The sequence below is a fragment of the Panthera leo genome, chromosome D3 (genome assembly GCF_018350215.1).
Source record: "Panthera leo isolate Ple1 chromosome D3, P.leo_Ple1_pat1.1, whole genome shotgun sequence".
NCBI classification, from domain to species: Eukaryota; Metazoa; Chordata; class Mammalia; order Carnivora; family Felidae; genus Panthera; species Panthera leo.
This window is the reverse complement of record NC_056690.1, coordinates 45972989-45996600: the sequence shown is the minus strand read 5'-3', so window position 1 is coordinate 45996600 and position 23612 is coordinate 45972989. Positions and strand designations below refer to the sequence as shown.

At 46.4% G+C, this 23612-nt stretch overlaps 1 protein-coding gene across 6 annotated transcripts in view; it reads right to left on the bottom strand.

The window, feature by feature from the left end:
• Positions 1-23612, bottom strand: part of CABLES1 (Cdk5 and Abl enzyme substrate 1) — a 129344-nt gene that overhangs the window by 40644 nt on the left and 65088 nt on the right. For 3 of the 6 annotated variants that reach the window (XM_042910328.1, XM_042910327.1, XM_042910329.1), the window contains 2 exons: positions 20065-20157; positions 1349-1421 (listed from right to left, as the gene is read on the bottom strand). In XM_042910328.1, coding sequence (XP_042766262.1) covers positions 1349-1421; positions 20065-20157 — 166 coding nt within the window. Of the gene's footprint in view, positions 1-1348; positions 1427-20064; positions 20158-23612 lie in introns of all 6 variants that reach the window. The other 3 variants (XM_042910325.1, XM_042910326.1, XM_042910330.1) reach the window with 1 other exon arrangement.

Genomic DNA, 23612 nt, shown 5'->3' with positions numbered 1-23612 from the left:
GGGTCACACATAGGTTCGTGAGCTGGTACAATCTAGTCTCCGTGAGGAATAAGCCTGCTCTCAGGTGCAGCTGAACCTGGGACCACAGTAGGTTGGTAAGGTAAAGCAGGCCTCCTCACAAGGTCTCCTGTGGGCAGCCCTGCTGGCCACACCCAGGTGGCCCCTGAACCTCTGAGCCGAAGGATTTGCTGTTACTTTTCCATGAACACCTACTTTTGCAAGGTTGTTGTAAGGATGCAGGGAGTGAAAAGGACTGGCATAAAGTCCTCAATCAACAGTAAGATTACCATTGCTCTTTCAGACACATCTAATAAATGACTGAGTCACAATTCCACGAACAAAATGTGCCACTTTCTGTCCCACGAAGCTTATGGTGTAGAGTACGGATAGAAGTGAACTGAACAGATAGAAGTCTGACAAGTCTATGTAGGAAAGGGAAAGCCATGATGAGCAGGAGCAACCCACAGAGCTCATGGAAGACAGACAAGGTGAATCCGCCCCAAGGCCACACTGCCCTCCCACAGGGTGGTGGTCATGAGCAGGTAGGGTGTGGTTGTCACAGTGTCTAGAGGGCACTTCCAGCATTTAGTTTATAGAGGCCAACATCCCACAAGGCTCCCGCATCCTATGCAGTAAACTGTCCTACCCTACATATCAGCATCTCCCTGACCTCAAACACAATATGCAGTGACAGGTGAGGGACAAAGCAGTCAAGACTCAGAGGAAATGAGCACAGAGTTCGGCATGGGGAATGAGGAGGAGAGGCTCTGCAAGGACAAAGCCTCACTTACCTACTTTTCTTCAGAGCGAAAGGAGGAGCTGGTTGACCTAGAGAAGTAAGCGTTCCTTTGGCCTGCGGTGAATCGCATAGGGCTGTTCCCGGTACCATTTTGCTTTGGTATTTGCTCCGGCTTCCTGGTCAGTTCCCAGCCCCAAGCCCGAAATGCAAAGAGGCAGGATGTCCACATGGTTTGTATGATTCCTTACCTCACCTACCTTTCTCCGAAAGTTGACATGGCCCTGAGGAATGGGGTGGGTCCCCATGTTGATCGTTTTACAGTATTGGAAGAGGTGACAAAATGCACATTTAGAAACAGCAGGCAATATGGCGAGGACTGGCACAGGCGCGCGCGCGCGCACACACACACACGCACGCGCGCACACAAATAACAAGGAAGCTTTCTGGCTGAAAAGAAAGTGGAGTTTTTTTTCTTTCAAGTTTACAAGTCCTGAATTTGCAGTGTCAAAGGCAAGGCAAGTTCTTTGAATGGAAAGGGTAGCCACATTATGCACAAGGTGTCACAACTTTTCACCCAGAGAACTATAAAGCAAGCATGCATATACATACCCTGCTTGGGCACTGTCACGATAGGGCAGCACTGAAAATATACTACAGAAGGATCTTCTGCCACTGATAAGGACTATTCTAAAAAATAAAAATAAAAAAAAGAACAAACAACAAACAAACAAACTAAATGCGAACACTCTTAAAAAAAAAAAAAAAACCATAGCAATTAAGCATTCATGGAATTCACAGCAATATTTGCACACTCCTGCCGCCTCCTCTGGCAGATGGTGTTCTGTGCTCCTTGCAAAATGCAACCTCAGCACAGCACAAGTACATGGCTTTCTCCTCATCCGAAGGTTAGCGTGTGTGACACTGGCGAGAGTCTCTAAGGCACACACACGCATCATTTCTCTGCTGAGAGCTCCTGGCTGGGGGCTGCACGGCAAGACACAGCAGACAGAGCCATGAGTCTGGGGGCCCAGTGCTGCCAACAGTCATGCCGCATTTAAACCACCCTTGTCTACTCTGCAGTGAACAATGCAAGAGCACTAGTGCCAGAAACCGTGAGCAAGAGAGACATTCAGATGCCATTACGATCGTCAGGTTTTTTATGTGCTGGCAGCATGTTAGGTTCTGAGAATAAATTAAGGGAACAATTACATAATCAGTCTTATCTTCCATTCCTGCTATAAAGAAACTACTGGAAACAGTTCTGCATGATGCTCTTATGCAATCAAAGGCCACTTAGGAAAATATTAGGAAAAAAAACCTCAAAAAAGTACTTATCCTAGCATATGAAAATAACTTTTGCCAAAGACAACTGCTGATTAAAAAAATGAGAAACAAGTGGAGGATGTTAAAAAAACTAACGTTCTTTAACACAATAGCAACAAACATCAGATACGGAACTTACTGACTTTTGTAATCTTTTCCTTCAATAATCATGATGATAACAACCAGAGAAACGACTACTACTAACTGTATCAAGGTTTGGAGATTCTGCCCTAACTGTATCAAGGTTTGGAGATTCTGCCCTTGTTTTAAAACTGTGATATTAAACTGTCGACCTGCCTAGCATAAAGTCGGGTTCCCCAGCATGGCAGAGCAGGCCCTCTGTCTTCTGGCTCTTTCTGCCTCTCCGGTCTCAACAAACATGACATCCCTTTGGCACTTCATCATCCACCCATCCTAAAGGACTTGCTGTCCCCCACCTTTAAAAGACCGCTGCTGTTTCATACGCCTGTCCTTTGCATGCTATTTCTTCTGCCCGCTATGCCCAACTTGGTAGGCTTAGTGAACTCCTACGTAGTCTTCAAACCTAGCTCAGAAGTCACCGGCCCAGGAAGCATTTTCTCTCCCTTCACTGAGTTACTCCTTCCCTTTTTGGTGCCGTTGCTGGCTCCGGATTTCCAATGTCAGGAGTGCACCGATCACAGAGGGCTGCTCACCACTGCCTCCCTCTTCTTCTAGAAGGGGCGTCCAGAGGCTGAATACATGGCAGCCCCTCCATCAACAGTGTGGGCAGTGCTGTGCTTCAGAGCAGCACCTGAGTGTCCGTCCCCGGGAAGGCAGGACCACGGCTGTCTGTTCATCCCATGGGGATTCATCTGACATAGTTAAGGGGGTGGAAGCAACAGTCCCAGCTGCAAACAGCTGTGTCACCTTTGCGTGACTTCGGACCACTGACAAACTCTTCTGAGCCTCAGTTTCCTCAACTAAAACGACAGGATAAAACTGCTAACTAGCCTATTGGAATGCTGTAAAGAGTAAATGAGTCTACCCTGGGAAAGCCCTCAGAACAGTGCCTGGCAAATAATGCACACTAGATAAATATTAACTGATTTTACTGGGGACCACCTTCTTGGGTTGAGGGAGGTTTCACCCTGGATTCTGAATCTCTTCAGAGCTCTCTGCTAAAACACACAGGCCCGCGGGGCACCTGGGTGGCTCAGTCGGTTGAGCATCCGACTTTGGCTCAGGTCGTGATCTCACGGTTCGTGGGTTCGAACCCCACGTCGGGCTCTGTGCTGACGGCTCAGAGCCTGGGGCGGGCTTTGGATTCTGTGTCTCCCTCTCTCTCTGCCCCTACCCCACTCATGCTCTGTCTCTGTCTCCCAAAAATAAACATTAAAAAAAAAACAAAAACACAGGCCTGCAAGATGTGAAAGGTGTACTCCCAGGACAGCTGAGGGATGACACACGTGGCCCGTCTAACAACCTACACGTAACACTCACACGGGGGGGGGGGGGGGGGGTCTCTCTCCTCTCAAGGGAGAGGTTTCTTGTCAGATACCACGGACCCAAACCCTGTCACTGCTGCCAGAACAGAAGTGTCACAGACAGAGTGGACCACCAAGGCGTCAAGGGCCAAGAGGTAAATAAATTGTGAGCACACCACCTTGCAAAACAGCAACCAGGCTCCTTGGGCTCTTACTCGGGGAGACCAGAGACAGATCCTGACGCTGTAATGCCTGTGTCCATTTATTTAAGCAGACATAATAATAATAGTTAAAACTTACTAAGTATCCATTAGATGCCCCATTCTAAATGCTTTAAATGAAGACAGCAAGTAAATGACATGCCAACAGGGACACACTAGCAGGTGAGACCCATTGGGGATCTGAAGCCATGCTCTTTGCCACTATGTGCCTTGATGCTTTGCCCTTCTCTAAGACTTACTAGAAGAGTCTGCTCCTGTAGGTTTGACGGGGTATTCATGGACTTCCTAGACCCAAGAAGTCTGCCTTCATCCACATTTTCTAGGGTGGCTTTCCAGCCTGGCCTGCAGGTCACCAGGCTAGGAATGGGTGGGGCCAGAGGGTGACCCATCACAACAGCCCAGATATGAGTTGCCAGCACCACCGATGCCTCACTCTCCTGCTCTGCTCAGCCTGGGCCCTTTTCCAGACAGAAAGAGGTTCTTCACACAACCCCCACCATCCCTGGCCATCCACCCAAGAGAAAAGCCTGGAACTGCCCATTCCTGGTGGTGCTCAACATCCGTGTCTTCTGCAACACAGAGGAAGGAATGTGTTGAGCAAACTCAACTGGCTTAGTGTTAGTTCATTTTCTTCATTACTTTGTGTTAACGTACGGTTCCTTCCCACACACTGAATTTGTTTGGACATTTTTAATAGAACGAGAAAATGAGAGAACATAAATGCATGTGAAATTAAATATTCTTTCCAAAGTCCCAACCACGATGTGTCTATTAGCAAACAGGCAGCATTAGAGTTCTGCTAAATGAGTGCTCATCTGTGTGGTCTTCACCATTTAGGTCTAGGAGAGGCTGACAGCCTGAGTCTCATTCAGAAAAACATGTTATTCTAACACATAGGTCAGGTTTAGCAACTATGAATATGGAACGTTTTCCAGCAATCCAGTAGGGTTGGTCCTTTCACAGATGACCATTCTCAAGCAGCTGGAGTGGGGAGGAGAAAAATAAGGACCACTGAATCTTTGGGCACTTCCCTCCCTTTTTGGGGTTGAACCATTCTGTTGACTTCCACTTTATGCGGGCTTCAGAGGAGGAATACAGAGCAGAGACCTACACAGCAGCTCTGCACAAGTTTGTGGCTGTTCCTGGGGAGTTCGAAAGAGCTGACAGAGTTCCCAGGTACGCATCCAACGTGTTTCCTGAAGTAGCTCTGAATCCAGGCGGGGCTTCGGCCTTAGCCAGAGCAGGCAAATAACAACAAGTGGCAAGCTCTCGCCTTCTGTCTCCTCCAAGAGCAACTCTGAGCAGTGTAAACCTAAAGGCAGGCCCCTCGTAACCAAGTGCTATGCCCCAAAGCTTCAGTGTTCCTGTGAATTTGCAGCTTTCCTCTCTGTGAGTACTGGGGAAATCTCCATCATCATGGTGATGTCCAAGAAGAAAATCAGATTTATTTGCCTTCTTAAAGTGCTTCTGTATTTGTGGAAGAATTCAATCAGATGGCAGTTGTCAAGAATGACAGAAGACAGCCAAACTCCATTTCCAGTGGGCTTTGGAAATTGGCCACCTCCATGTCTTGGCCTCCAACCGATACAGTTATTTTCTTGGATGCCCAAATTGCATGCAGAAAGTCCACATAATTTTCCTTTCTGTAACATTTAACACTTTACTTGGAGTCAAAATGACCAGAAAGCATTACACAAAAGATTGTAACTTCAAAAGAGGAATTAACTCCAGAAGGATAGGTCTTTAAGGAATTAAAGATCACATTTCCATACAAACATCTGCCAAAGGAAAAAAAAAAAAAAGACAAAAAAACAAAATAAAACAACAAAGGGAAAATCTCCTAGGGCTGCAGCCCACATGGGGAGAGCTGCTTCTGGATAGACAACATTTTCCAAACCCTTCCAGGAAGCATGAAGAGCACCGTCTTTCTTCTTCATAAAACTTCATTTCCTTGCTTAGGAAAGTGTTTCTGGTATGAGGAAACCAGGGCTTCAGGCCACAAAGCTTCCAAAGGCACACATTGCCTCTGAGATACTGGAGTGTTCCAAATAGCCAGGAGATACACAACGGGCCCCATGGCTAACAGAGCACCACAGACCACGGTCATTACATCCACTCTCGACCCTTTAGACCGGAGCCAGCAATGTCTGACCAGGGAATATTTCATGACATCCTGGACCCTCAAATATCCCCTCTTATGCCAAAAACTGGCTTTTTGTTCTATTTCCAGAATCCTGGGGCATCTCTGTTGGCTGTAAGAAAGTTCACTCTCTCCCAGGTGGAATATTCCATTATAGCAGAAATATGCTCTTAAGGACATAAAACAAGCAACTAACATTTACTCTAAAGTTAAAGAAAATCACACTCGCAACAATGGTGGATGAGCATGAACACAGCCCAGGGTGACACATTAGGTACTGGGGACAAGTGAATACCGCATTCCCTAGTTCTGTAGCTCATGCCCTACATGACCAGAAAGAGAAAGAACACACTTTTAAATGCTGGGGTCAGTGGTTGAACTGTGTTCCCCAAAAAGACACGCTGAAATCCTAACATGTTGAAGTCCGTGGCACCTTGAACTTTGCAGATGTCATCAAGTTGGGATGAGGTCATCCTGAACTAGGGTGGGCGTTAGAACCAATGGCTGGATTTCATCAGGACAGACATTGGGGGACCCTCCCGTACACACAGAGGAAAGAAGGCCACGTGACAATGGAGGCAGGGACTGGAGTGGCGCAGCCAAAAGCCAAAGATGCCCCGCCTGGGATTGCCGGCCACCCTCAGGAGCCAGAATGGGCGAGAGGTGACACTTCCCTAAGAGCCTTCAGGGGGCACACGGCCCTACTGACACCTTAATTGTGGACTCGTGGCCTCCGGAGCTGCGAGAGCACACATTTTTGTTTTAAGCCACCCAGTCTGGCAGCCCTGGAAAGTGAACACAGCTGGCGTGCAGTCACTTTATTCCCATGGCTGCGCAGTGCCACCCATCTCCCGCTCGGCCGTCTTCCCTGCACTCGTGCACGGTTGCTGGTGCACAGAGAAGGTAAAGCTGTGAAGACTGATGCCAGAAAACAAATGACTTTTGTGAAATCAGAGAACTAGAGCCTGCCAGGCACTTTCTCTTCCCAGCCCCCGCTCCCCCCACCCCCAGCTGCTTCCTCCTCCTACAGTGTATGTTACAAGCTGGGGGGGGGGGGGGCTTGACACCCCTCTCTCTCTTTCTGAAGGGCTGATTACATACTTGAATGAAAATTAAAACAAAACCAAAACGTTCTGTTTCCTCTATTTAAGCTCTCATTAGCCATGGGTGGGGGCGATGCTTTTCCTCCTTAGGAACAGGCCCCTAACCGTGGCATGTGCTGAGCTTGGGAGGAGGGCAAAGAGCAGACAACCTGCAGAATTCCAAGCCCTTTCTTCACAAAGAGATCTGACTCTTCCATCCTGAAATGTAAGAAAAGCAATCTCCCAATTCTGGGAGTCAGAGGGAGGGAGGGAGGGAGGGAGGGAGGGAGGAAGGGAGGAAGGAAGGAAGGAAGGAGCCTGAGGAGAGGAAGGACCTAGAAGCCTGAGCACGAGGCAGGGCTGAGGCCAGGGGCAGGGCAGGCCATGGAAGAGCAGTGGGGTTCCAAGAGGTGAGAAGAGGGAATACAGAGCACCAGATGAAGGGAAACATGGTGGTCACAATGACGTGTCAGGCCCCCAGCTGGTCGGGGTGAAGGAACTGGAGGCCCCAGGGCTGGCATGGATTAGACAGCAGAAAGCACCTGAAGGTCTGCGCTCAGTAGCCTGCAAATACAAGCTGGTGAGATTCTCATCAACGGACGTGTGCATCTCCTTCTCACGACTGCTCACACCGCCCCAATCTTCACAGCCCTCCGGACTGCCAACACTGCTAGTACCCGAGCACAGCCCTTCACTGCCGGCTCAGGGGGCACACTTTATCCCACAGAGCAGGAGTGGTGGAGGGCTCCCGGGAAATAGCTGTGTGTGCTCTTCCGCTCCTCTCTCCCTTCCACAGATACTTTCTGAGCACTTACTCTGCCAGACCTTGGGGATCGGAACTGACAAAGCCAAGAGCTCCCTGCTCACAAAGCTTCCAGTTGGGTAGGAGGTACATTTACATAGGGGTGGGAGTGCCCTGACTGAGAAGTAGAGGTTGTTATCTGAGGGACCGGTAACCTGGCCTGAAGGAGGCAAAGTGGGCTTCCTGGAAGAAGTGACACCAAAGTTAAGACCTAAGGGATAAGGGGCAAGGAGAAGATAAGCTGGCGGAGGGACTGCCTAAGTCAATGCTGGCAGGAGAAAGAGCAGAAGGCCTCTTGAGGAACGCAGTGTGCAAGAAAACTCTCTGCTGACCTCCACGTGCCTGAACCACCAGGGTGAGTCACTCTGACCAACACTCACCACACACTCAAAGCTCAGGTGGGGTGGGGAGGCTTGTTCTCTAGAATATACACTCTGAGTTGTTTACTTACGAAGAGTTAATTATGCACATCCCCAACCTGTTTACTCCAGTTGTGCTTGCTACTTGTATTTGTTCAACAAAAGCTACACAAACTGATCAAATGTGAAGGGGAAAAGGAGATAATGCTATAAAAACACCAAGTGCTTTAAAACATATTCAAGCAAGGCAAGTCACTGAAAAAACTGGGTGGGGGGTGGGGGTGGTTACTAGAAAGATTAGGAAAACACTGAATATCCAATTGGATTTTGCACTTAGATTCTTGGGTCACTTTATTTTTTTTTTAATTTTTTTTTCTTAATGTTTTTATTTATTTTTGAGACAGAGAGAGACAGAGCATGAGCAGGGGAGGGGCAGAGAGAGAGGGAGACACAGAATCCGAAGCAGGCTCCAGGCTCTGAGCCATCAGCACAGAGCCCGATGCGGGGCTTGAACTCACGGACCGCAAGATCGTGACCTGAGCCGAAGTCGGACGCTCAACCGACTGAGCCACCCAGGCGCCCCTCTTGGGTCACTTTAAAGAAGTCTAATCTGGGGGTGCCTGGCTGGTTTTGTCGGAAGAGTATGTGACTCCTGATCTTGGGGTCAGGAGTTCAAGCCCCACGTTGGGTGCAGAGATTGCTTAAAAACATAATAATCTTAAAAATAAGTAAAATCTTAAAAAAAATTTTTTTTTAATGTTTATTTATTTTTGAGACAGAGAGAGACAGAGCATGAATGGGGGAGGGGCAGAGAGAGAGGGAAACAGAATCGGAAGCAGGCTCCAGGCTCTGAGCCATCAGCCCAGAGCCCGACGCGGGGCTCAAACTCACGGACCGCGAGATCATGACCTAAGCTGAAGTTGGACGCTTAACCGACTGAGCCACCCAGGCGCCCCAGTAAAATCTTTTAAATAATAAAATAAATCCAATCTGGACATGGCAGCAATAGGTGGGAATAACGATATGTGGCTTTGATGCCAGAGACAGAGTCTGATCCATGGGCCCAAAAGCAAAGAAAAACCTTTTTTTGGCATCAAAAAACCGGCTGAATGGGGCACCAGAGTGGCACAGTCAGTTAAGTATCCAACTCTTGATCTCAGCTTAGGTCACGATCTCACAGTTTTAGGAGTTCGAGCCCCACGTCGGTTGGGATTTTTCCCCCTCTCTCTGCCCCTCCCCCTTCTTGCACTTTCTCTCAAAATAAAATAAAAATAAACTTCAAAAATTAAATAAAATGTCCTCAATAAAACAAACAAACAAGAAACCTGCTGAACGGATGACCACCAATATGCTTTAAGTTAAAGCACAATATTTCAGCTCCATGTGTAATTTCTGTGGCTATTTCTTCCATGGATCACTAAACTCTTCTCATAACCATGCAACTACTGTAAATAATTCTGCATAGCTGGATGGTGGCTTGGCAGTAGAGGAGGAGCAGAAACAGGTTAAGGTTGCAGGCCAGCTCCTGAAAGGCTTCCCAAACTGGGGAGGGAGTGGGTCCTGAGGCACAAGAAGCCTGGGGGTGGTTAAGATGGTGACTAGTGACTGTGACGGTGACAGTGACCATGACCAAAACTGTGGCTAGGTGAGCTCCCCACAACAGGACAGGCAGTGGAGCGCCTAACAGCCACGCGAACAAGAAAGGGAGTGTGTCTGCAGGGGCTGCCATAACAAGGGGCCACGTGCTGAATGGCTTACACACCAGAACCAGTGGTCTCTTGCTCCGGGAGGCCCAGAGTCCCAGTCCAAGGTGTCCACCAGGCCATACTCCCTCTGATGAAGGCACCAAAGAAGGGTCTGCTCCAGGCCTCTCTGCCAGCTTCTGGTAGTGCCTCAGCAGGCAGCAATATAACACACGGCATTCTCCTTGTGTGCAGGTCTGTCTCCAAATTTCCCCCTTTTAACAAGGGCACCAATATTAAGATTATGGGCCTACCTTGCTCTGGTACAATCTCAACTAATTACATCTGCAACAACTCTATTTCCAAATGAGATCACATTCTGAAGTACTGGGGTTGGGACTCAGCCTAAGAATTCACTAACAGGGAGATGGGAGGAAAACAAGCCGAGCGCGAGTTTAAGGAAGTCTCCCCTTGAGCCCTGGAGCCCTCTGCTACCTGCTCTTCTGCACTTCCAGGATAGCACTGGTAGCTGTGTCGCAGGCCCTGGCCCGAAGCCATCTGCATTATGGTTTTCTCCTCCAACTGCTGCATACCACTGGTGGGGACCACGATCTGGTCTCCCCCGGGGTCCCCAAGCCCTCTCACCAAGCAGAGAATTGAAGCAGAACCACCCAGAGAAGGTTCTGCCCAACTCCCAAACTCTTTCTCTGTGGCTCATTTTACTTCCTGTAAATCAAACCGGTTGAAAAGCAACAAGTGCTTGTACACTTTGAATACATCTGTGCGTGCGAAGCACTGACAGTAATCCCTGCAAAGCTTGGTGCAGAGTCCCAGTATAACCTCCCTGTTTCTTAGACACAAATAATAGAAGCTAGCATGCGGTGCGCACCCCAAGGCACAAGCATCCCTGGCGGGTGGTCTACGTGCCCAGCTCCTCCCTCGCTCCTGCCACTCGCAGCACCAGGGAAGGTGCAAAGGAAAGCCACTGGGTCAGCACACCGGAGGGTGATCCTGGGGGCCATTTCGGGCCGAATCTAAGGGAGGCTTGGGGATTGCCGAAGGCTTCTTCAGTCTGTCTGCTCGTAGCCCCCAGGCCTGAGGTTGTGCTGTCGGCTGGTTACAGACAGATGAATACAAATAAGGATGCCTCTGCGCCAGCCAGTGCTACTGGGGAATGGCGGGTTCTGGTTTTGTAAGGAGCAACAAGAGTTCTTTGATGGGAAAAGCCTGTTTGGGAAGGGCAGATGTTGCACGGAGCCTCACAGAAGAGGCTCACCATCTATCAAGTCAGATGCATTCATTTGAGGGAGAAAAGGCAATGCCATTTTTCCACTTTCAAGAAGGCCAGTCCACAACTTAACTAGGGGTTTTATTTTTTTTGAGATGTGCCATTTCCTCCAACTCATTTTTCAAACTAAACTAGGCTGACAGATTGGGACTGATGAGATCACAGGCAAGCTCTTAATTTAGTTATTACCCGTCCCCTGCCCTCCCTCCAAAATTTTCAGTATAAAAAGGAAAGGCTGCAACCTGACTTCAGTTACCATACTTTTACCAACTGACTTTGGAAAGCAGATAAAGGGCGCCGAAATCTTTTATATTTTTTCCTTCCTACTGAGTCCACACTTTAAAGACGCAATGGTCTAGCTCACTTCTTTGTCATTCTCAAACCCTTTCAAACCTCTTTGAAAATTCCTCCCAAAGGAGGAGACAGCCCAGTCAGTCACGGCAAAGAACATTTCTCTGCCTGTTCTGAGTGAAATGGTTCTCAAAGCAGACCCAGGAGGTGGGCACTTCCAGTGTACTTGGCAGCCAGACGTCTGAAAACCAGATCACTTCCAAACAGTGCCAAATAACGGCTATACGCCTGAGGGAGGGGGGTCACCCATCTGAAATGACGGCTCTTGTCTCCTATCATTCTCAAAGACAAATGTTTGTGGCTCGGGAACTGGAAGCACCAGGAGAAAAGGTCCTTTCCTAATAGGACCATGAGGGTCACTAAGACATTCCTGAAAGGTCACTAGGCCACCTGCTAGTCTTTGATCTTCAGGCTTAGAGGCTCCACTTTCCATTCCGATGGCCCAGTTCTACCTCCCCAGCAATCAGCTCTCCACTCGTACTAGCTGGCCTTGTAATGTTGGTCATTTTCAAAGGTGTATCTTGTCCCTGACGACGAGGTTTGTCGTCACTTGTGTTTAACCTCTTGTCGCCAGCAGACAGTGGGGCTCTTGGCACAGATGCAGAGGAAATCGAAGGGTACCTGGCTTTTCTCTACTCAGCAGCAGATCCCGCTTGCCAACCACCCTCCTTCACAGGATTTTCGGGGGGCCTGTTCCAGACACTCTGGCATGGGATCACTGTTGATCACTGGTCACCTCTCTTTTGTGACAGAGGGTTTTGCTCATGTATCTGTAACAACTTTCTAGAGGCCTCAAGTCATTTTTAGAAGTTTGTTTATTTTGAGAGAGACAGAATGAGTAGGGGAAGAGCAGAGAAAGGGGAAGAGAGAGAATCCCAAGCAGGCTTGATCCCGTGAGCCATGAGATCATGACCTGAGCTAAAATCAAGAGTTGGACGCCCAACCAAGGCACCCAGGCACCACTCAAGTCATTTTTAAACTTCATTATCAGGGGCACCTGGGTGGCTCGGTTGGTTAAGCGTCTGACTTCGGCTCAGGTCATGATCTTGTGGTTTGAGCCCCACATAGGGCTCATTGCTGACAGCTTAGAGCCTGGAGCCTGCTTTGGGTTCTGTGTCTCCCTCTCTGCCCCTCCCCTGCTCATGCTATCAAAAATCTTAAAAAAATCTTAAATCTTAATTTTAATTTTAATTTTAATTTAATTTAATTTAATTAATTTATTATTTAAATATTAATGATTTAAATTTAAATAATAAATAAATAATAAATAAATAAAAAAATTTAAATTTAAATTTAAATAATATTAAATATTAAATTATTTAATTTAATTTAATTTAATTTATTTAATTTAATTTTAAATCTAAATTTTAATTTTAATTTAATCTTAAATCAAAAATCTTAAAAAAATCTTTGAAAAAACTTGTCTCTTTTAAAAGACAATACACAATATACACATCCCTTAATTTTCTGTAAGAATAAGGTTACCAAAAAGGTCCTGCAATGCTTGCCCTTGATGGTTGGTTAAGCTCCTGTTCAAATGCAAGTCAGACCACACTGGTCCTCTCTGCTCGGCACCCTCCATGGCTCTCATCTTGCTGACAATAAAAGCAGACATCATCACAATCTATCCTGCAGGACTTCTCAGGGTTTGTCTCCTCCTCTCTCCCTGTCTCTACTCCACCGACACCAACTTTCCTAAAGTTCCTCAGACACACTCGTCAGTGAACGATCCAGCCTTAGTGACTCCGCAGTTGCCGTCCCACCCACCTTCCATGTCCTTCCCCACTGGCGGGGACAGCACAGGGTTGGCTCCCTCGCCTCCTTCAGACCTCTGCTTAAAAGTCTCCTCATCAGTGAAGCCTTGGCCCACCACACGCCCTGTCTCCACACCCCCAACCCCTCAGCTACTTCAGCTTTCCTCCACAGCACATCTGTCCCATCTCTGACAGGACAGGTTTTCTTGGCTGCCTCCCCAGCTAGCCAGTAAGTCCTTAAAGCGGGATCTTTGTCTGCTTCATTTACAGATACATCCCATCACCTGAAGCAGTCCCAGCACAGGGCAGGCCAGTACCTCTACGGGTATCACTCTGCATTCTGTGTAGTTAAGGAACTACTCTACCAGCACCTTCTGTCTGGATGCACATGTCTCCTTCCCCCAAAATGGCTGTTTATGTATAAGGCAGTTCACTGAAACGAGATGGACAACCTGGCTGTTCCCATTTGCTACACGTAATCATCCATCCTTCCGTAAAGAAGGGGCTTAGAAAATCCTAGTCCGCTGCAGTGAGGCCATCCCAATACAAATCCAGTGTTCTAAAACAGGGCACTCAGGCTGATCGCAACATGGCAGATGGGACTGACCCAGGCTGGGTGTGAAAGCGATACATTTCCCTCCATTAGGACAAGTTAATTAGCTCACTCTGTAGTTCCAACACACTGCTAGGCTCTCTGGAAAACACAGTCTATCTAAATTCCACAAGATCTTTCAAACAAACTTGTGAAAAGCCTTTATCCTGTACTGTAAATGATCATCTACCTCGACTGCATTTATTATCCCTGCTGGGTTTAATCTCAGTGAGCTGGGCCTAGCATTTCCAGCGATTGTGGGACTGAGTTGCGTGGTCCTCATCAGTAACACATCCTCCTTCTCTTCCTGCCTTTGGTCTCCCGTTTGAGGCGTACTGGCCTTCCCTCTGCAGAGGAGGCAATACGCTCGAGGGAATACCATGTGCTATTCTTCTTCAACCTCCCTTCAGGCTGACTAGAGCCGGCTAACAACTTCCCGCTGCCTGCAGGTTCTCCAGCTTCACAATCACCCAGCAAACGCTGGCATGTGTGATAATGACGAACAGTCTAACATTTCTCCGAGATCAAGAAATGTCATGTCTATGGCAGTCTTCTCATTTACTACCCTAGTTATTCCATCAATACAGAGATGAAGTTAACTTAGCATGACTTTTTCTCAGTGAAGTCATGCTGACTTCTGAAAACCATCTGCTTCCCAGTCCCTTCCAGAGCTTTGCTCGCAATCTGCTCTGGGCTTGCTTGCTAGCCTGTGATTATTAGAACTCACCCTCTGCTACCACCTTAGTCTCTTTTTGACTTTTTGAAGGCAACATCTGGCTGCCATTCGACTTAGAACTTCTTTTATTCTCCATGGCATCTTAAAGATCATCTGTGTTTCTGAATTCTTTCCATTTCCTGGGATCTAGTCCCAAAGACTAGAACTCACTTAAAATGTAAGGCTTCTCCATTTGCTTCTTCCACAATAAATGATATCTGTTTCCTGAGTGCCTCCAGTATGCTGAGAACACTGCTCCGAGAACACTGCTCTGTTTAGAGTCTGTACTTCACAGCTGTACTTGAAGCTAAAACAGCCAGCAGCGGACATTTGCTCTGTCCTTGTACCATTAGCCCCAAGAAGTTTACCATCCCTCCCCTCCCTCTTTTGAATATGGTTTTAAAAGGACCATAGCTATCGCTGGCATTTTCTTTTATTGGCACAAAATACATTATATTTATATGTAATATACATTTGACCATTTTTCGGCGTACAATCTAGCATCATTAAGTACGTGCACAATACTGTGCCATCATCTCCACTATTTCCAAAACCTTCCCATTGCCCCAAACAGCAACTCTGTGTCCCTTCACCCAGTCCCTGGTAACTGTTCATCTGCTACTGTCTATAAATTTACCTATTCTGGGTATTCTGTATAAATGGAATCATACACTATTTAACTTTTGTGTCTTATTTCGGTCAGCATAATGTTTTCAGGGTTTATACATATCATAGCATGTATCAGCACTTCATTCCTTATTACGGCTGAATAATATTCCTTTGTATGAACATACCATATTTTGTTTATCCACTTATCTGCTCATGGACACTGAGGTTGTTTCCACCTTTGGGCTGTTGTAAATGATGTTGCTATGCTATGACCGTGGGCATACAACTATGCGTTTGAGTTCCTCTTTTGAATTCCTTTAGGCCTTAACCTGGTAGAAGAATTGCTGGGTCATAAGGTAATTTTATGTTTAACTTCTTGAGGAACTGCCAAACTGTCTTCCGTAGTGGCTTTTACATTCCCACCAGCTACGTATGAGGGTGCCAATTTTTCTTTCATCAGTCTTTCCTTCACTATGGACTTTAGGGCCCTTCACACTATTCTTATAAGTTTTCTTAAGCCATTCTTTTATTAGTCTTTAGTCTTTAGCTAATGGATTTTAAAAATTAGAATTCAATAGTTTTCTCAAATTTCACCATGACATGCTGTCTTATATTTGGATTTTTGTTGCCCACCTTTCCCTTATTAGGAGAATGAGTTTTAAAATCCAATGCCTAGATGTGGATTCCACCCCCTACTTTCCAGCCATGCACTCCAGCTTCCTCCCTTGTTAACTGGGATGATGAGTGTTTTCGTTTCCTATGGCTGCAGTAACAAATTATCACAAAGTCAGTGGCTTAAAACAAAGGAGTTATTATGACTCTGGTGGTAAAAACTCTGAAACGGGTCTCGTGGTGCCAACACAGAGGGGTTAGAGCCAGTTCCCACTGAAGGAAGGCTCAAAAAAGTACCTGTTTTCTTGCCTTTTCCAGGTTCTAGGGGCCACCATATTCCTTGGCTTATGGCTCCTTTCCCCATCTTCAAAGCCAGCCATGGCCAGTTAAGTCTTTCTCACATCACTCTGACACTGACTCTCCTGACTCCCTCTACTGCCTTTAAGAAGCCAGTGATTACTTTGGGCAAACCCAGATAATCCAGGATAATCCTGTTATTTTAAGGGCAGCTGGTCAAAGACCTAGCCCCCCCCCCCCCCCCCATGTAACCAGCATATTTACAGGGTTACGATATGGACATCTCTGGCAGGCATCATTCTACTTAACGCAACAGCAATACCTTCCTCATAAGATTGTTTCAAGGATTATCTGTGTTTCTAAATTCTTTCCATTCCTCAAGATACATAGTTCTGAAGACTGAAAGTCATTTGAAACCTCTGTCCACTCACTCCACAAACACCTCCTGAGTTGAGTTAATGAAATAAAGTACTTAGAAGCCTGGTACCCAGTAAACACTCCATAAATGTTACCCATTATCACTTTATGATACTCATACTTTATAATCCCTTTGGACATGTGGTTGCAGCCACCAGAATCGACTTCGTAGTCTGAATTTTCTGAGATCTATCTTTCTAAAACCCAGCCAAGCACTGCTTCTTTTCACAAACATCAAGTCCGACACAACTTTCCCATCACCAACCTGTCTTTGTGTTAGAACAGAAGTGAAACCAGAGCACAGCAGCTCCCTTCACCACTTCCCCGAGCTGCCAGGAGCTGAAGCACCATGCAGGGCTGGTAAAGAACTCATGATGGCATGTGGTCCCAAAGGCAGAGCTGAAGCTTCCATCACTGGGTCTGTAACCTATACCTAGGCTCCATCCTTCGCAGCCCCACCTTGCTTAAGGGTCTGCAACATGACCCCCAAACACCCTGAGCTTGGTGCTCTGTGCTTTATCCGCACACAAAGCCTTCCAGCAGGTGCCCAAGGCCAGTCACACAAGCTCCACTGATTCTGAAGAAGGTGAAGGTAGTTTTTCATTAAAGCAGATTCCATCCTCCATCAGAACCACATCTTCCATTGAAGGTGCTCACCTCTGCTTCACACATCAGTAGAGATTCCTCTAATGTCACAGAGAGAAGTGGGAGAACACGAGGCTGGCCGAGACCCCAAAGTTTGTTTCTAAGTGATTACCTTTGATATTACTGATCATTTTATACCCACTTGGGCTGGATGCAAGTATGGTCTTTTATCATACTTGGTTCTCAGTTTTTCTCCTTCTCATCTTAAGTTGTGCTTCACACTCACAGGTCGGGCACTGAGTCTCACAACAGATGCTCTCCTCTCCTGGGGTCAGCCGCACTGGTCCTTGCTGAGCTTTGAGCTCAAACCCCCAATCTATACTGGTGCCTCAGTCTCACGGTCAGCGGGCTTGGGGACAGAGCAGCCTCAACACCGAGGTCTTCAGTTCCAGAGCAGCAAATGGGCCCCAGATGCGGGTGCAGTCTTGAGAGGCTGGTCTGTGCTAGTCAGTGGTCACAAGGTGACTTGGGAGCTGGCACAACCATGAGTGGGAACCGCTGAAGGACTGGGCCTGGGGACTCTGCAGGCCCCTTCTCAGTCTCTTTCCCCAGTTAAAGAGGAGTCAGGATACCAGTACTGAGGCCATTCCATTTTCTGTACAGCCCTCCAAGCTCTTTAATGAACACCTCCAGCCTTCTCTGTAAAGCCTCATTCCTCCCAACACAGGCAAGAAACCTGAGTTCGATCCTCGCTGCAGGAATGCACCCTCTGGTGTGGTGTTGTGCATGTGCCTCAGTACGTGGAAGGTGGGAGATTCAGAGACCCCTGCCGATGCAGTAGTCCTCTCTTCCAAGAGCATGACCAGGATCCCTCCTCTCCACCGCTGCTGGACCAGAGCTCATCCACATGTCCCTCTGCCAGGACGATCTCATGCCTGCTGCCCAAGGGTGGGGGGGGGGCAACTCTCCTTTCCTTTCTCAAAAGGCTGGTCATATCCTCCTCCTATTCATCAGCTCTTGACCACAATTTCCTTCTGTCACCTCAGAAACCGTATTATCTTCCTGGTGCCCTCTCCAATTCTTTCTTTCATCCATCTAAGGTCGATACACCCTTGCTAAAAACACAGAGGAAGGAGGGAGAGCACCTGCAGCCCTTTCATCTTCCTCTGGCACAGGAAAAGCAGCTCTTACCTGGGCAGATACAACCGGCCGTGGCACAGACCACAGCCTGTGGCCCCACAACAGCTCTCAGCTTGCTTTCCTGCCATCAATTCCAGTTCTCAGATCTTCAGATAAGCTAATAATCCTTCCTGGCTCCCTCTGAAAATTCCCCAGCAAAACTGCTAGCAACTGAATGCTTTCTGGACTGTTTATGTTGTTCCTGGGTCAAGGGTGTGCCGGGAAGGCCGGCTCTGTCATGTGCGCTGGCAGTCCCATCGGGCCACACATTTTATTAACTACATCCTGTCACTACCCCACCAGGCCAGGTGGTCGGCTGCCTCTGCGACCTCGACAGCATCCCCACCTTGAGAGGTGGGGAAGGCTATCCTATCTGTTTGGCACACTCCTTTGGCTTGGTCTTGACTGGATTTAGGAATTAAAGGCTATCTGTTTATTTTATGGTTAAAGAGATTATGAAAAGAACACAAATGTAAATAAACAATGAGCAATTATACTAAAAATGGCATGAGTGAGGTTTAAGTTAAGAGCCTCAAAGGAAGAATAAAACGCTATGGTCAAAGGAATAAAGCCCAGTAAGCGTGAGGGTGAGATGCAGTGAGAGAAATTCAGAGCAATCTCTGCAACAGAGGACAGCCGGGTATATTTTCACTAAAAGCTCTATTTAAAATAGGAATATACACTAACTACGTAAACATTATTTGATGAAAGAGCGCAGTTCTGCTATTCTGAAATCATGGAAGAGCTGTAAAATTATGTTCCCTATTTAAGTCGGTTTAAAAAATCAGATATTAACTTCAAAAAAACAAGTCTTTAAAAACTGTAATCATCAGTGTTATTTTGGGGGTTATACAGTGTTTTTTATACCAAATAACAGGCAAGTATGCTGGGCCTTAGTCATTCCATGAGTCTAACTACACACTTGTTTACCAATTTGCACTTGGTATGGATTAGAGATTAGCAGGGCCCATACGGTTTTCTGTATATCAGGAGGCAATAACACAAAATGGTCTTTGTGGCAGGACCTCTGCTGGGGCGATATCTCTAACTCTCCCATTCAAGAGAAACCACTTTCCAGGTCATGGGTCAGTGGGAGGGAGACATTCCTAAAAGGTAAAGGGCATGAGGGACCCCGAGAGTTATGGGGCTCTGTCCCCATGCTGTTGTCAGGCTCCCATGAACGGACGTGGCTATTCAGTCATAAGCATGCCAGCAACAAGGATTCTGATCTATTTGTTGCGAGAGTTTTAATACCAAGGTTATATGAATTTCAATTACGGTAATTTTCATTTAATAGTACTTTCCAAAAGAGCAACGGAAGAGCTGGAGAAACATGTGCTCCAGATGTCAGCAGGCCCAGGCATTCGAATCAGCGCCCAAAAAGAATCTGCTGGCAAAGTTGTCATTCTGCTTTCCTAAAGACAGTCAGCAAAGTTAGCACCAAAACCAAGTTCAGGCACAGATCTGATGGGATTATTTACTGACCAGAGCATGTAGCCCTCATGAAAAAAAAAAAAAAAAAAAGAAAACAAAGCCCAACAAAGCAGAAAAAGAAAAAAAAGCAACTTTCTCTCTTCAGTTTTCTATAAAAATATATTCGAGTGCTATTTAATATTCCATTTGCGGTTAACCTAAAACTCTCACCAAGCTTTTGGGCGCTATCAAGCAGCATTATTTTTTATAGACTTCTGGTGGGAGGGGGTTAGAAAGAGTCTGGGAAGGTTCCATGAAGTCCTGTTCATCTTAACAGTGTGGGTTTCTCTTTGCAGAGCTCTGGCCGTTTAAATGGCCCCCCTCCTCCCATCCACACCAGACCCTCCCTCCCCTCCCACAACAGGGAGGCTGGTGGGGCAACTTCTGTCACAGTGGTACCTGCCATTCCTGGTATCGTGCTGCCGCATGTTCTTGATAAAATGAATCTTCTTAAAGTTCTTTGGTCTGGGCGAACCTGAGAGAGTTCGACATCTGAAAAATAAAGTCATTTCAAAAACCCGGTCAGTTGCCTGCAGGACAGCTGAGACATCTCCACAAAAAGACAGGAAGGAAGACCAGACAAATGGTTTGAATCATCCCTGAGGATAATGAGGACAATACGGCTGGAAGCAAGGAAGCTTTAAAAAAAACAAACAAACAAAAAAAAAACAACAACGAAAGACAACTTCCTTGATAATCCTGATGATAATTTATATGGGTCTCTGGAAAGCCAGCTAATGAAAACTATTGTCCTCAGTTACAATAACATAACCTACACGGATTCCAAAGTCATTATTCTTTCTTGTCATCTTAAAAAGAATTCTCCTGTATCAACAACAGTAATGGGAACTGAAAATGGTAAATTTAAAGAATTTAGAGGGGGAAGAAAAACATTGGAAAATTCAGTTTAAAAACAACACCAAATCATTTTTCTTCTGTAGCAGGACTCTGCCCTGAGCCACCTGGACAGCTGCTTCAATGCTTAACTTGACTATGCCTGGAAGCAGAGGCCCAGCTAGTGGCTGTTTCCTTTCTTTCTTTCTTTCTTTCTTTCTTTCTTTCTTTCTTTCTTTCTTTCTTTCTTTCTTTCTTTCTGTTTTCAAGATAAATTGTAAATGAATATTTGTTGAACAAAATGACTTGAATTCCAATTACCTTTTTCCTGGAATATACGGCATTTGCTTGCACTACAGGACTAACAGAACTGACCCACAGGCTAAAAAGAGCTTATTTGTCTATTTTTCAAAGTTCACCTGGCAACTGCAAGAAGCAAAACAGCAATAAAAAAAAAAAATCAACAAACAGGAGTTTGAAATTTGGTCTTGTCTTGAAAAAGGGAGCTGTGACATTTCTATTTGGGTTTTTGCTACCAAAATTTTTGTCTTACTCAAGCCTTTCTGACCATGGGTCCTAAGGGCTGGCTCCTGCCATGGGGCCTGGGTACCTGGGACCTTATGCTTCAAGAATGAGTTTTGGAGTAGCAGTGCCTGGCTTCCCAAAGCTACACTGAGGTCTGGGCTGGGGCCACCAGCTAAGTTTAGTCAGTTCCGAACTTTGAGGCTTCAGGTAAGACTAACAAGATAACCCAACAAGGATGTACAGTTGAGCGCAGGTGGGATGTGGGGACAGGCTAGGGTACAGGACTGGGGAGCGGGCAAACTAGCAGACTTGCATACCCACTCTAAGGGCCCAGCTCAAGGAAACTGGGTGTTGTCCCCAGTCCAGACCTCAGGTGTACATCCCTCCAAGCCCCCTTAGCCAGCCTCTAGTAAGGGCCAGTCTTCCTAGAAGCCATTCCCTGAGAGTGCTGAGAATGATTTTTTTTTTTCCATTTAATTTGAAGGAAAAAAAAAAAAATCATACTGAAGTGGATGCAGTACAGGCTAAAGCAGAGACATCAGATCAGATATCTGGTAGCTTTCATCAGGAAACCAGGGTTTCCCAGTCCTTTGGTCTACAGGAAGGAAAGCCTCCCTTCAAGTCATGTCCACTACATCAAGGCAGGGTCCGTGGACCATGCTCAGAGCCTGTGTGGCCCTGCAAGACACTTCAGAAACCAGTCTTCCCCTCCTTCAGCCCCAAACTCACCACCAATTCCGACACCCTGACCTATCACTAGTAAGATTTCAGATCCTTCCTGGCGTTGTTGTGAGGATGAAATGTTAATAATACATAGGAGAGAGTCATAAACTGTCAAGTGACACATTCAAATACAAGCACTGACACATTCAAATACAAGCATTCACATTCATATGTGTGTATACACATGTAAATATTCATACACAAATTTCAGTGTTGTGATTAACCAACCATTAGCTACAAAGGATGCATATTTTGTTATTATTTGCTTCCTATATTCTTAAAATTGCAGCTGTGACTAAGGGTCCTGAATTCTTAGATTTAAGACATATTCTTTTAAAGACCTGTATTTAGTAGATGCTTCCTGTGGCCTTCAGGCAGGGTTTGAATAGACGGCACCCATCAACCCCTTCCTAATCCAGGGTTCCAAAGTTAGATTTAGTCTTACTGAGGTTCAAGGGCATGGAACCTCACTCTGCCTTCTTTGGGCAGCTTCCCGGAGGCAGACCCAGGACCCTAAACTGCCTCAGGTCTATCTCCAAAATGACTCTTTGAGGCTGCAGCCCACCCAAGGTCCCCAATTGTCTCTCACACACACTGCAGAAGATTCTAGAGATAGCCACTGGAGAGAGGAGAATCTCTGAAAGCAGAAGGTTATGCTTCCTTTGGTTTCTGGATAGGGCCTAAGTATCCAGGAGTGTCCTCACACCCTTACCCTGCTTCCTCCCAAAAAGGAGAGCCTCCTGAGCCACCCAGATGGAGGGCAGTGAGCCAAGAGCTAGACTGTGGGGGTAGTGGATAGGTACTCCTGCCCCCAGCAGCAGGAAGCTGGTACCCAGCCCAGCCCAGCCCAGAGGACAGAAGACCTGAGCTTCTCTCTGCTTCCCATGCCTGCAAAAAGAAGAGCTGTTTGTTATCCTTCAGGTTGGAGCACAAACTACACCCCCCCCCCCCATCTTCTGCTAGAACTGGAAGGCGGCAAAAGGGCCACAGGTGGTTTTGCCACTCACAGGGAAGGGAGGAGGCATCAGTTAACACTTTATGGTGCAGTAGCCAACTGAGACAGGCTGGAAAATAGGAGCAGGTGGAGACAGCTGCCAAATTTGCCACCACTGAACTGAGGTTTTTCTGGGCACCTGGTAGCAATGTCCCAAGTCCTTAATACTAGGATACAAGGTAACCACCAGGCAGGCGGAAAACTCCTCAGTCTAAACACTCTGTGAATGCTTAATTCATTCTAGGTAGGTGCAGGACCCTAACTTACTAGCAAACTGTGATGTGCCAGAGACAAGCAAGCCTTTGAAAAAGATAACACATCAGCACATGATTATAAGGGAATATGCTATTAATCCAGCCTCTCCTTCAGCAAGTTGTTTGTTGTCATGCATTTTTTTTTAAAGCATTCAACTCAACCACCAGAGAATCTAAGAAATGCTTTAAAAGAGAACTGTGGCATTAGCAACAATTGCCAAGGAAACTGGAAGACTAAGCACTCAGCTTGTGGCAGGTTAAGCAAAGAACGAATTAATTTCAGTACCCATTTAAAAACATACATTTTAAGTGATGCAAAATTAAATTAGGATAGAATTAAATTAAAAACTAATTTAATGAAAGATTAGCTCTTTCTTGTTAGCACTGATTACAGGATACACTTAATTATGCAAAAGGTTTTTAATAGATGCCTTGCAGCCATTTGTTCATTGTGCTGAGTTTAAAAGCAAGTTGGGCTAATAGCCTTCCACCCCCACAGTTCCCAAAACAGTTCAGTGTCATTACTGGTACATTCATTTCACAAAATTGGGAGCTGGAGAGGACCTTAGAGATCAATTTCCCCTCCCATTTTACAGATGGGAAAACTGAGGCCCCAG